Consider the following 13,268-nt stretch of genomic DNA (forward strand, 5'->3'; position numbering starts at 1 on the left):
AGCACATAGGCACTTTGGTGAAATTGCCACTGCAACAAATATTTCTTTAAAGCTAAATACTTAAAGTTCTCATTTTAAACAATACAATCTTTTTAAATAAGTAATGATTTGAATACCAAAGTCACAACAATAGCATTCACATACTTATGGGTCAAGAATACTTCTATGCAAATATATGCCAGGTGCAAAATAAATACAGTGAACTATCAATCAGAGGATTATCGGTGAGCGGAGATGTGAAACATTTGTAGGGAAGAGACAAAGAAACAATGATATTTAGTATAGAAAGCAACACTGTGAGAATGTTTTGAAGAGAGAGGGATATTGAGGTACTCTTTTTTTTTTTTGGGGGGGGGGGGGGGGGGTACCTTCCTCTTCTGCGTCAGGTATCGACGTGTGCTCGGCAAGACAGTTTTGTGCTTGAGCACAAAGCATGGTCAAGCATGGTGGTGGTAGTGTGATGGTGTGGGGATGCTTTGCAGCTTCAGGGCCTGGGCAACTTGTAATAATTAATGGAAACATGAATTCTGCTCTCTACCAGAAAATCCTAAAGGAGAATGTCCGGTCTTCAATCCATAAGTAGAAACTCTTATGCAGCAACACAATGATCCAAAGCATAGGAGTAAGTCCTAGTCCTAGAAATAAGTGAAAGACTGATCTCCAGTTATCAGAAGCGTTCGGTTGCAGTTATTACTGCTAAAGGTGGCACAAACAGACTAAGTTAAAGGGGGTAATTAGTTTTTCAAGTTGGTGATAGGTGTTTTTATATATATATATATATATATATATATATATATATATATATATATATATATATATATATATATATATATGCATGCTTCAATAAAATAAATAACTAAATATTTAAACATTTAAATATGTTGTATTTCATTTGAAGATCTAAAACTATTTAGTGTGAGATATACACAAAAACAAAAGAAATCAGGATAGGGACAAATGGCACTTTGTAAATGTAAACTCGGTAAATAAAATCTTTTAACCACAGAACACAGTATTATTTATTGTTATTTGGACTGCAATTTATAGAATGTAGCCAAATCTATAAAACATGTAGATGACAAGATTTAATATATTAACACCATTTATTTACTCATTCAATCATTCTTACATGATAGAAGCCAACAATTAAGCGTATGCCGTTCAGTCACCCACCAAAATGACATAACGCTGACACCTGGGATTAAACGGGTTAACCGTAATAAAGCCGTAGTGAACACTCTGAAGTGCTACCGTTATGGGAGTGTGGATGTGTGCGAGTGCTGCCTGAGTGAAGAAAACTGCTTTCCACCGTGCCCTCAGAGTGGGAATGTGTTAAACTCTGGGCTTAATGGATCAAACAGTACCGCTGGTTAGTATTCATGTGTAGGCGAAGTAGCAGCAGCAGAACACAGAGATCGGCAGCAAGGTTCAGTCCGGAGAGAAAGAAAGAACAAAAGAGGAAGCCAGAGTCGGCTTAGAAGTGTGTGTTGCTTTGCACCTCACAGTATTCATCCCACCTTTCTAATTCCACTGACACGCAGCACTAACACTCCACTGTCCCCTCCCTTATTCAATTCTGCACTCGCACACTCGAGCGTGGGTTTCGGCAGAAAAACGACACACGGTGATGGTTGATAAGCTCACAAAAACGCCTTTGTGCCTCTGTGCAGTGATACTGCTTCCCCTGGAGGCGTAGCTCTGACATCAGTCAAGGAAAACCTCTGCACACAGCGAGGAAAAGGCACTCGAACTATGAATAATCAACACCTGTGACTGAACTGCTCAATGGGGCGGCAGGTGCTTCGGAGGAGCGACTAAGGTACAGAAAGACGATGAGCAAGTATAGCTACAGTAGGTCAGGAAGCTAAGCTAACAGCACTCTGGACCTACCTGGTTGGAGGACGGAAGAACTCGGAGAACAACAAGCTGGATCATCCCTCTGAGGTTCCCTTCCATGGACATGGACCTGCGCAGCGTCTCCATGGCCTCATGGTTGGACTTTCCCAAGAGTGACTCCCCGTTCACGGCAAGCAGCTGGTCGTTGACACGCAGACGACCATCCTGCACAAACAAGAACAGCAACAACAAGCTTTGTACACGTCACGGACGGTTCTCGCTATTTGTAGGACCATCCTTACCATTTGTATCGGTCTTATTCACTTCAAAACAGAGAGAGAAATATTTGAGAGCCTGGTGAGGAAATGACTAGCAAGTGATAACAACTTGTCTTAAGGATGTTCCACAGCACTAACTAACTACTGACTGATGAAAAAGTATGAGGTGTCATTCTTTTATTAATTAAAAGGAATATCACTGCCATATTGACGTGGTATAAAAAGAACACAACACATTATAGGAAAATAATCAACTTTAGGGAGATAACAGTATTCACACAACCTTCCGGCTTATCATCCTATAACATTACACCCTTGTCATGTTTTATTCCTTAGATGTCATATTTTGGCAACGTTCACCTCCATGAGCATTTCGTAATTACAAGTACAATGTAGTTACATTGCGGAATACAAACACTGTCATAATGTATAATGAGATTGTATACATGAGATTCAAATACAAATGGGTAATATAAATGTGTCTTTTAGTGAGATACAGCCATGACTCACAATTATGCACAGGAACAGTCACAGACACACATGACATGTCCACATACACGCACACAGAGTCCCAGGCTCAATGACCCATATCCTTGGTCATTAACTGTGTGTCCTGATGGAGTCGTCATGGCTAAATGAGGTGTAGCTGTATGAGTGTGGCTGCTTGGCTGGAGATGGTAGAGATCATTATAGTGGCCTCTGGCTGAGCAGATCTGTGCTCCTGACACCACGGGAAATGAGACAAGCTCTTATTGTCAAACAGTCAAAAAGCGGAGCCGTCCTATCGCGTGTCCCCTACCTCTGCTACGATTCTCAACCTTGCTTTGTTTTTTGACACTGTCTCACCTTAAAATGACCCATTAGGGTGCGATTATGAAACAAATGGAAAGGGTGTGATCTGACCAGTAGCTGTGATGTGTGTGAGAAGTCATAGTTGTCGGAAGCAGACAAGAGCGAAACGCCCCTTGGGTGTGAAAACACTACCCAGCCTGCAGCACATGGCTCATTAAGCAAAAAAGACCCAGCAGGATACCAATACATCTCGCTGAAACACACACACCCCCCACACACACCCACATACACACAGCAAAACCACAGAAAGCAACAGCACTTCTTTACTGGCTTATTATACAAATGTACAAATTAGCCACATGCCTTTAAATGGAGTGATTCATACAGAAAGAAATCTCTAATCTGAGTTAAAACAATGATGGCAAGGACACAGAGGGTTGAGTAAAAAAAAAAAAAAAAAAAAAAAGAAGCATCTGAGTCAGACTCCTAACTGAACCAAAATGAGTCAGTCCACATTTTCAGTCATTTACCAAGTCACCAATAATTCATGTTACATTGCCCAAAATGTTTGGAAACTCAAGTCGGTTTTGATTAGGATAATGAACAATATATGAAACTGTTATAAGGAATTTATTAATATAGCTGTATGTATTTTCATTACCATTAGCAAAGCTGGCCTACTTTAACACAATGTATTTCCTGTGTTCACATGCCTGAGACGTGTGAAGACAGTTAAACATCTGTTCAAAGAATAAAACAGCTCGGTGACTCAGATGGGAAAATATATCAAATCAAATAAAACACTGATCCCAGTCAGATCCAGATTCAGCCCCAATACTGAGCATCAGATAGGAGTCAGACTGGTGCATACCTCATGTGTGTATATATATATATATATATATATATATATATATATATATATATATATATATATATATATATATATATATATATATGCGCATAACAGCGGAGTGTGTCCTATGTTGAGTGTAATTACTGTAGATTTAGTCAAGTTAAATGAACTACACAGAGGTTCTGGAGAAACAGGACATTTCGGGCAAAAGGCCCTCATCAGCTATGCAAGCAAAGTGCTTCTGAGGCTGTTGATATTCAAAAGAGTTGGTGATGTGAAAGTTCTCGAAACATAATTCATTACACAGGGTTCCAATGTTCTAGGAGTGTTGATAAGCTATTTTTCTTTATATTTCCTCACCTCATTGCTTCCATAACAACAAATAGCAACGAAAACAGACATGTTATTAACGTCCTCCACTGATACTGAATGGAAAGGAGAAATCCTTCATTGTGATGGTACGACATCAGAACAAACAACAACAACAAACACACAGCCAGTCTCCTCTTGGTTTCTCTAATGCACAGCTGATTACATCTTTTACAGGAAACTCCAGCTCTGACACATGAGGAGTGATGAGTGACAAAAAAATGATTCCTTAGGCCAGACGAATTCAAACTTCAAACATAACACTGTACTTTTTCCAATATAATCTTTTTACAAATATCTTTTTTAAATGTCCCACGTATGAAAGTAAAGTGCCTGACATTTCATGGTGGATCTGCTGCTCAAATTGTTTGAACACTTCCATGTCCTTGCCGGGGCAAGGGAGCAATGCCAACAAACAGCGTTCTTAATCTCGGTCTAATTATAAGTCCTATTATTATTATTCGTAACGTGTTCGATTCGATACTTTTCCGCTCTCTTTTGGTCCGAAAACTGAATGTGTCATCATTTTCTGTGGCCTCCCATTAAGTCTATCACATTGATAGAGTTTACTTCATACTGATGAATGCAAAACATTCTCCCTTCACCTTGGCAGAACGCAAGGGCACTGCATCAGTGCATCAATCAAGTACAGCGAGCACTGACCAAATGATCACTAATGTGAGATGATGGGAAGGGCTTCCAGAGAGCGGCAAGTAACATTGGAGAGTTCAAAATACCTGTGAAAATGTTCATTAGCTCATCTATTTATTATTATTATTATTATTATTATTATTTTAAAGAAAGAAAGAAAGCGGCACTTTTGGTGTGTTTTTTAGTACGTTCCAGTCTTCTATGTTGTTAAAAATCTGAGCTCCTACGCAAAATGTGTAAAGGTTGGCAGATCTGATATAGTCTTTTACTTTTTTGGTATTTTCCATCTGCTTTGCAACCTGCGATTTGAGTGGCTGTATCAATAAATCTGCAAGTTATGGTTGCCTCTCACCCTGTCTGCTCACTCTTTCTCTCTCTATCTTCTTTCTCCGTCACAAGCCTAGGGAGAAGACACATCCCACCCACAGGCTCGGGACACTTCCAGCTAATTAGCATGGGCACAGAGAGTTTTTAATTAGCGTTAATGCGCTGAAGCTAGCACTAGCTCTGCTTTGTAATTACAGCATAGTGTCATCAGGGGCTACATTAGGAACAACAGGCCTTTTAGTCCTCCCCCCCCACACAGCTCCCCTCTCTACCTCTCCTTGCTACAGTAGTCTTGACTGCTACCCTGGCTGATATGGGAGTTTAGGGAGTGAAAGGGCACCTTTAAAGTTATTAAGTGCTTCTGGCATCACCAAAGTGCTCCGACTCCAGACCTGATTCTTTCATTCATACATAACGAAGCTCTCAGTTTTATATGTAAACTCAAACACTGCAGACGTAGAGACATGCTCACACATACACAAACACACCTCCTCCTTCATAACTGGGTATTTTTAGATCCTCTCATCACATGGATTTAACATAAGGAGGATGATGAAGGAAAAAAAAAAGTGTGACACCCCCCCCGCCAAACTGCACATATGGAGAAACAGGATGCATGCAAGCCTGTATTTAGCAAACTTCTCACAAGGAGCCTTTAGAAGGGGAACTCATCAAGGATCATTCACTAATGATCAATCCATCAATACTTTTAAATTAGGATGCTGAATAATTATCAGCCTCGATTCACAATCAGCCTTACATGCTGTGAATGTTGTTAGTTAGGGGACATACACAAACATGCATACACACACGCATACAGTTGCATTTTTCTAAAACCTTCCACTTTTTCCCCTGATGAAGTCGTTTGCTGTGTGCTTTGGGTCATTGTCTTGCTGCATGATGAAGTTCATCCCAATTAGTTTGGATGCATTTCTCTATAAATTGGAAGACAGGTTGTTTCTGCAGGCTTCTGAACTCATTCTGCTGCTACCATCATCAATAAAGATTAGTGAGATTGTTCCAGAAGCAGCTATACAAGCCCAAGCCATGGCACTACCTCCACCATGTTTCACAGATGAGCTTGTATGTTTTGGATCATGAGCAGATCCATTCTTTCTCCACACTTTGGTAGAGGTTAATCTCGGTTCCAGAACTTTTGTGTTTGTCATCAACTGCTGCTGTTTTCCTTGGCTGACCCGTTCCATATCCAGATGTTAGTGCACCAGTGGTTTCTTTCTTTATCAGGACATTCCAAATGGAAGTTAATTAAAAGAGATTATTTGGTAATATCAAAATATCCCGTGTGTGGCTTTTTATTCCAGTTATATTCAAAGAAATATACTCAATAACAAAATGACACGGCATTAGAATATGATCAGCAAGGAAAAACAAACATGTTGTTGCAGGAAAATAACGCTTGCCAGGGGTGTATTACTGAATTATTTTCCTATAAAACAGCATGCCCCGAAGGGTTTTATTCCTCTTATTAACACAGCAATTTAATAATAAGCCAATAATAATAACTCTTAATTTTTCAGTGAATGAAACATCATGCTTTTTAACCATTTATAGTAACCATAACATTATAGCAGCTATCAACAGCCTCACTAGCATCTCTTTTCCTCTCTCTCTCTCTCTAGAGAGAGAGAATAATTAATAAGACGAAAAAAACCCTGTCTTGTCACGGAAAGGTGTAAATTCTTCTGTCCTGAAAACTCTCCCATGTCTGGAACTGACCATTACAAAGCATAGAGACCCGAGACTCCTTCCATAAATGTCCAATAAACTTCTCCTAGCAGGAAACCTAGAATAATGACCTATTATAAATTTTTCCTGAATGTGTTGCTATAGATAACTTTTTAGATTACTTATTACAATGAGGGCATGAATTATACTATCAGAGCTGCTATTATAGAAAATGAATCAACACTTACCAGGCTGTAGTATATATTAGCAGACTCACAGTTTGTTTTTCTGCCATACATATACATATATATGTATCCATCCATCCATCCATTTTACATAGCACTTATCCTACCCAGGGTCACGGGGGAGCCTGGAGCCTATCCAAGGGAACTAGGGGTACAAGGCGGGGGACACCCTGGACGGGGTGCCAACCCATCATAGGGCAACATATGCATCTATCGACATCTTATTCTAAGCCTAACCTTGACCACAGGAAATGGTTTAATCCTCAGAAAATGGTTGAACTTTTTCAGGTTTGGGAAAAAAAAAGAAGCACACGGCTTTTATAAAAAGCGCTTTCCATTATCAAGACTATCTTGTTGGGACAAATAGGTTACCCATGGGTTTTATTTCATGGTTTTTCCTAGAATAGTCAAGACATTTTGGTCCTAATAATTCACACACACACACACACACACACAAAAACAAGACAGAAAAACAGAGTGAACAGAATTGTTCACTCTGGGTCTCGACTGACCTGCAACATCGCCTTAGGTGGCATGCACTGCTTCAATTTTGACGTCTTGGCTTAACGCTTACTCAGACTAAACACTGAGCCAGTTTACACTGAACTGTTAAAAGCACAACCAATAAGATGAGCTCTTATGTGATGTAGAAAGGACACGTCGACTCTAGATGAAATGGAGGAGTTGATAATTATTTGCGTATCTCAATATCCACAGCTAACTTTTTTGTTTTCCCCCCGATCTAAAAGACAAGATAATCAAGAGGGATAATCAATAACGATGGTGTGTAGTTCCTGTACATCTGAGGTCTATTTCTCTGCACTCTGTCCTCTAGTATATACCGAGTCCCCATGTCCACCCAGCACCCTGCTAACAGCCTCTCTATCTGCTTAAGTAGGTCAAATTCAAGGGCCACTGAGGTCAGGGGTCAAGGGAAAATGCCAGCTGCAACTGTCGCAGGTCATTAGGCTATTGACAGTTTCCACTAAGAGGCCCTGTTTAACCTGTGGGCTCAGAGTTCATCTCTCTTCATTAATGCAGCTGACATGTAGCTATGCTTTTTGGTACGGGTGCAACATCCATTTACTTTACCCATTTTTTTCTTTTCTACATTCTACGTGATCACTCAAGTCAAAGCACACTAACCTGACTAAGGCCGATCTAGATCAGACAAAGTGGGGAATTTATTTATCATTAGGTAAAAGAATAACAGCCATGGAAACATTTAAAACGTGTCTTGGATTAATGACACATGTTGAACAACAGTTTTGTCAATTTTTTTTTTTTTTACATGTAAACTGAGTCACTGTGTTAAAAGTCCACTAGCGGCAGTACCTTATAGGCAGCTCCTCCATGGATGATGGACTTGATGAAGATGCCCAGGTCTTCACTGGTCTCACGAGATTTGTTGCCTTTAAGGCTGACACCCAGGCCAGCAGAGCCCGAGTCGTTCAGAGGCACCTCGAACATCAGCTGCTCCTTCCCTTCCTCAGGCAGAGCGGCACGTATCGGTTCCTCTTTCTGGCAGAGAAAGATGGAGAGAGAGATAGGTAGAGAGGGGAAGAGAGAATGAGAGAGAGAGAGAGAGAGAGGTCATTCCATTTGAACATAAAAGTACCCTATTTTACCAGAGAATAGCACAACCTTTTCATGCTCCCTTTCTGAAAGGCGGCCTATTCTAAGAGCTCTGGGGTCATTTAGAGCCATAATCCATTCTCCATTATAGAGGCCCCAATGCGCACTGAGCATTGCTGGATTTCCCCCTCCTTTTTTGATTCTTCTTCTTTCTTTTTTTTTCATTTTCTCGCCATAATGCTCCTGAAATGACCTGTACATCTTTTTAGAGAAATTTTCTTTCAAAATGAGGAGGGGGTGGGGGGGTGGGGGGTGGAAGGAAAATGAAAGTGAGAAAGGGGAGGAAGAAAAATGTCCATTATTTCACGGGCACAGTGAAAACACAATCTTGTGTCGCTAGGGAAACGGGCCAGTAATGAGCGAGTGTGCGACTGTACTGCACTCATCCTTATTTTCCAAAGAGGAAAGTAAAGAGAGAGCGTGAAAGGAAGGAAAAAGAGAAAATGGCCATAAAACAAACACATGAAAGCCTGTATTTGATCTATACAGTAACAGGGAAAAAAAAACTAACATGCATGATACAAAGATAAGAGCTGGATACAAAGATAATGAAGTGGGTAAAAGTGCCATTGTTTCAGCAGTACATCAGACTCTGCACTGCATTCATTTCTTGTTATTAAGTCCAGGACTTCTTACTGTCAGGCAGACGGTCTCAGTCTGGAGGATAAGACGTGTATATCCAAATTAGAGGCTGCCTTTAAGCAGTCTGAAGATTTTGCAGCAGTAAATATTGGGGGAGGAATAGAGGGATAAGCTGGGCAGTGATGAAGGGCTAAGACGAAGAGTGTGTGGGTCAGCAAGGTCTGGTTCATCACTGTTTACTGGAGGATTGTGGGTTTAGGATGTATTAGCTGTACTCTGTCTCTCTCTCTGTCACAAACACACACTGAGCAGAAAAGGGGGATACGGAGGGGGGGAGGGCGGTAGTTATGTGTCATTAAGTAGAGAAAAAGAAAGGGAAAATGAATGGGGAGAGAGAGAGACCTTGTGGAAAAAGTAGTGGCCTAGAATGTCCTTAAACCTCAATGTCACATAGTCATAAAGCAGTTCAAACACAATAAAATGTCATACTTTGTTTATGGTGCAAGACATTTAAAAAAAAACAACACAAGGTTGTTTTGGGGTCGCGTGTTTCCGTGGGGGCGGGGGGGTGGCAGGGAATGGGATCCAAGACCACCCAGGACCTCTCACTAAGATGTACTGTTGAGGGCTCAGTTATCTCGCTTCTCTCTGTGAACAGGGAAAAGCCAGCTCGCCGACCTCCAGGACCTCACACTGCAGTAAAATCCCATGCCACGTCCAAGTCCACTGTTTTCTGCTTGGACCACATGTTTATCAGCTAGTGTTTGTACAGGAGACATGTGTTAGCAGAAAAAAAGGGGTAAAACTGCAGCGTCGTTTCTTTGCAGTTGGTAAAAATGATCTGTTATGAGCCCAAAGCCACAACGAGAGCTCCGTTTAAAATCAAATATCCACCCCATGGCTATCCAGCTTTCCGCTGAAGTGTGCAGAGCTGCTCGCAACAAGCAGTCATTCAAACTAGTACGCCGAGTAACTGATGGGTACGCCGAACACAGCCGGTGTCTAATCTGTATAGCCAGCATCTGCTCATGTGGTGAAGAGAGCGCCTTAATGAAGAACGAGACACATGGAGTCATCAGCAGGAGCAGATGGATGAGCATATCCATAGGTACTAGAACAAATTATATTCTGAAGGTTTAGTGATGAGCACATACACAGCTGTTCGAGACAGGAAATCTCCCTCTTTCCTTCTCTTTCCTCTGTCCCCTCCCTGTTTCCTCCATCTCTCTCCACCGTGCATGGATGAACAGAAGCTCCATTCGGTAATGCACGACTCTGAGGAGGTTTGGAGACCCCCTGCAGGCTCCCAGAGGACAGTCAGGAATAGTAAGACGTGTCTCGAGGGAGCACCAATGCCAGTGGTCCGCTATGGCCTTCATGGTCTACAATCACCACCGTGAACAAAGGCTTTAAAGGCTTCCTCGCAAGACCCCCAAACACACTCGCACAATGGCTTTATGTGGCAGCATGCCACATTTTAGTGATGCGTAACATGTCCAAATAAGGCGGCTATAAATCTAACCACTTGAAACCAGGGCCCAGTGCCGAAAGCACATGACGCACCGCAAGCGAAGAGAAAATGCTTTGTGGCTAGCACACATTTCAGCTCAAATTCAGGCCATGCAGTCCTGCGGTATGGCATGGGGATCAGCTTCACCCAGAATTCACTAGTCGAGAGCCAGGAGGTCCATTCTGGGGAACCACACCAGCTCTGGAGCAAGATTTACTGAGCAAATGTTTCCAAACCAAACATCCATAAGCCAGACTATTACCACCATCACTCTGAGCAGGGCTGTCTTTTATTACGTGTAGAGCGAGAGCCTCCATTCGGCTGGCATCTATTCAAGAGCAAGTTTCCATGAGTTCCATCTCCGCTCCAAAGCGTTCTGATCATTTCCTGTTAAACTCATCATGGCATTCGTCCACATACACTCTGAAATCCACGAGCAACCGATCTGTAGGTGAAAGTCAACAAGCAGTCAGGAAAAAAAAAAAAAAGCATATGCATAGAAAATCGACACTATTCTGAAATCTACACACGCTTTTCTTTATAAACACTCAACTATCTCCCTCTGTTATCGAGCGGCGAAAACAAGGATGTTATTTCTCACATGAACAACCGTGCCGCACATAAAATTCAACCGACACGTCCTCCTTCCACTCTACACTGCTAAATGCCTAGATGAGCAAACTTCAGGGCGATAATTTAGACATTTATACACATGATTCATCTTGTTGATGACGGCATGAATTTCAAAAGCCCAACGTGGCATTTAATTAAGATGAGGTGTGAGAAAGGGAGCCTGGCTAGTCCAATCCCAACCCACAGAGAGACTGCACCTATTAATGCTGCTAATGGGCTCCAGTATGTACCATCATACACCTCCACAAGCACACACACTTGAACAGGAAGAAAAACACACATGCATGTAAGCTTGAATTTGCACCGAGTGCATTACGATGTACTGAAACCATCATCGAGCAGCATATGCATGGGCACCGATTAAAGGAACACGCCAGCGTTTTTTTCTACTGCATTCAAACCATGAATGTGTTCACCACATATAATAATAATTGACACATTTCCTTGTAATATAAAAAGCTCTTTCAACTTATAATGGTAGTCTAATGGTAATCTCCTTTTTCAAGGTGTCAATAAACATATTTGTACAGCATGTGTGTAGGATATTTTCATGAGTTCTTTAGAATCTGCTTTTCCCATGTTTGTTTGACTTCCTCCAGAGTCTCTGGTTTTATAATGGCCTCCTACCATCCAAAAGACATGCTGGCAGGTGGACTGGCTATGCTAAATTGCCCCTAGGTGAGAATGAGTGTGTACATGGTGCCTTGCGAAGAACTGACGATCCGCCAAGCTTTCCTCAATGGGTGGCAGGTGCTTTAGTGCCATGGCTCTCAAACTGTGGCTTGCCCTACGCCAATCTCTCCACGACTGCACTTTTATTGCTTCCTTCATATCACAGCTGAATTTTTTCATTCTCCTTCATCTTCCTTTTGTACGTTTATTAGTGTTACTCGGTGTCTTCGTAAAGTGACCTTGGGTGTTAGAAAGTTGAACACATCGATGTAAATAAATATAATATTCCTGCCTCGTGCCAGTGTTCCCGGAATAGCCTCCGGATCCACCATGACCCCGGCCAGGATCAAATCTCCGTGATCTCAAGAATTCAGAGGCGGGCAGTTTTTTTGTTTTTTTTTTGAAAAACAACCACGATGCTAATTTTAAAAATGTTAATTAAAATTTTTATATCTGTAATTTAGAGCTGCGACGACTAATCGATAAAATCACTAATAAATCGATTATGAAAATCGTTGCTGAGGAATCTCTATCAATTAGTCGGTCTGCGCATGACACGGGGTACATTTACTCACCGCGTTACTCTGTTCCGAAAACACACATTGGAGTGTAAATACCGACCCCCCCCAACCAATTAATCGAAAAAATAACTGCCCGATTAGCCGATTATGAAAATAATCGTTAGTTGCCGCCCTACTGTGATCGTGGGTTTAGTTTTATTTACTGATGATGGCTGATTCATGTAAGTGAATGTGATAAATAAGGTTAGGTATGGGAACCTTAATGCAAAGTGTTATGGAAAAGCTTTAGTAGGACTGTCTCTCTTGTCTGCCTCATCCTTTTATTGCATTGTTGAGGGTAGTGGTTGAATTTTTTTTGCATCACATTATATAGTAGTGTAGTTCAAACCCTTCATAATGGTGTTCAACGACTGCGAGTGGACTTCCATTTCAAGTGAGTTTTGAGTAGACAGGATTTCCATTCTTTCTACAAAGCAATGTGTCCGAATGATTGTGACTACACTCTTGTAGAATTCAAATATGATGTCAAAAATGTTTACGATTAAAAAAACGATAATAATAACGGAGTAAGACTATGTGCACTATGGATGGCACTGTTATATTTTCGACATTCATTGTGTCCTCGGTGTCAACCGAATAGAAGAGAAGAGAACATGGGAGAACAAGGTCATCAATTTC

General features: G+C 41.3%; 1 protein-coding gene across 6 annotated transcripts in view; it reads right to left on the minus strand.

Moving 5' to 3' along the window:
* pard3bb (par-3 family cell polarity regulator beta b) overlaps positions 1-13,268 on the minus strand; it is a 320,254-nt gene that overhangs the window by 142,762 nt on the left and 164,224 nt on the right. For all 6 annotated transcript variants that reach the window (XM_017470650.3, XM_047155924.2, XM_017470649.3 and 3 more), the window contains 2 exons: positions 8,373-8,558; positions 1,891-2,061 (listed from right to left, as the gene is read on the minus strand). In XM_017470650.3, coding sequence (XP_017326139.1) covers positions 1,891-2,061; positions 8,373-8,558 — 357 coding nt within the window. The remainder of the gene's footprint in view (positions 1-1,890; positions 2,062-8,372; positions 8,559-13,268) is intronic.

This window comes from Ictalurus punctatus, chromosome 6, assembly GCF_001660625.3.
Source record: "Ictalurus punctatus breed USDA103 chromosome 6, Coco_2.0, whole genome shotgun sequence".
NCBI classification, from domain to species: Eukaryota; Metazoa; Chordata; class Actinopteri; order Siluriformes; family Ictaluridae; genus Ictalurus; species Ictalurus punctatus.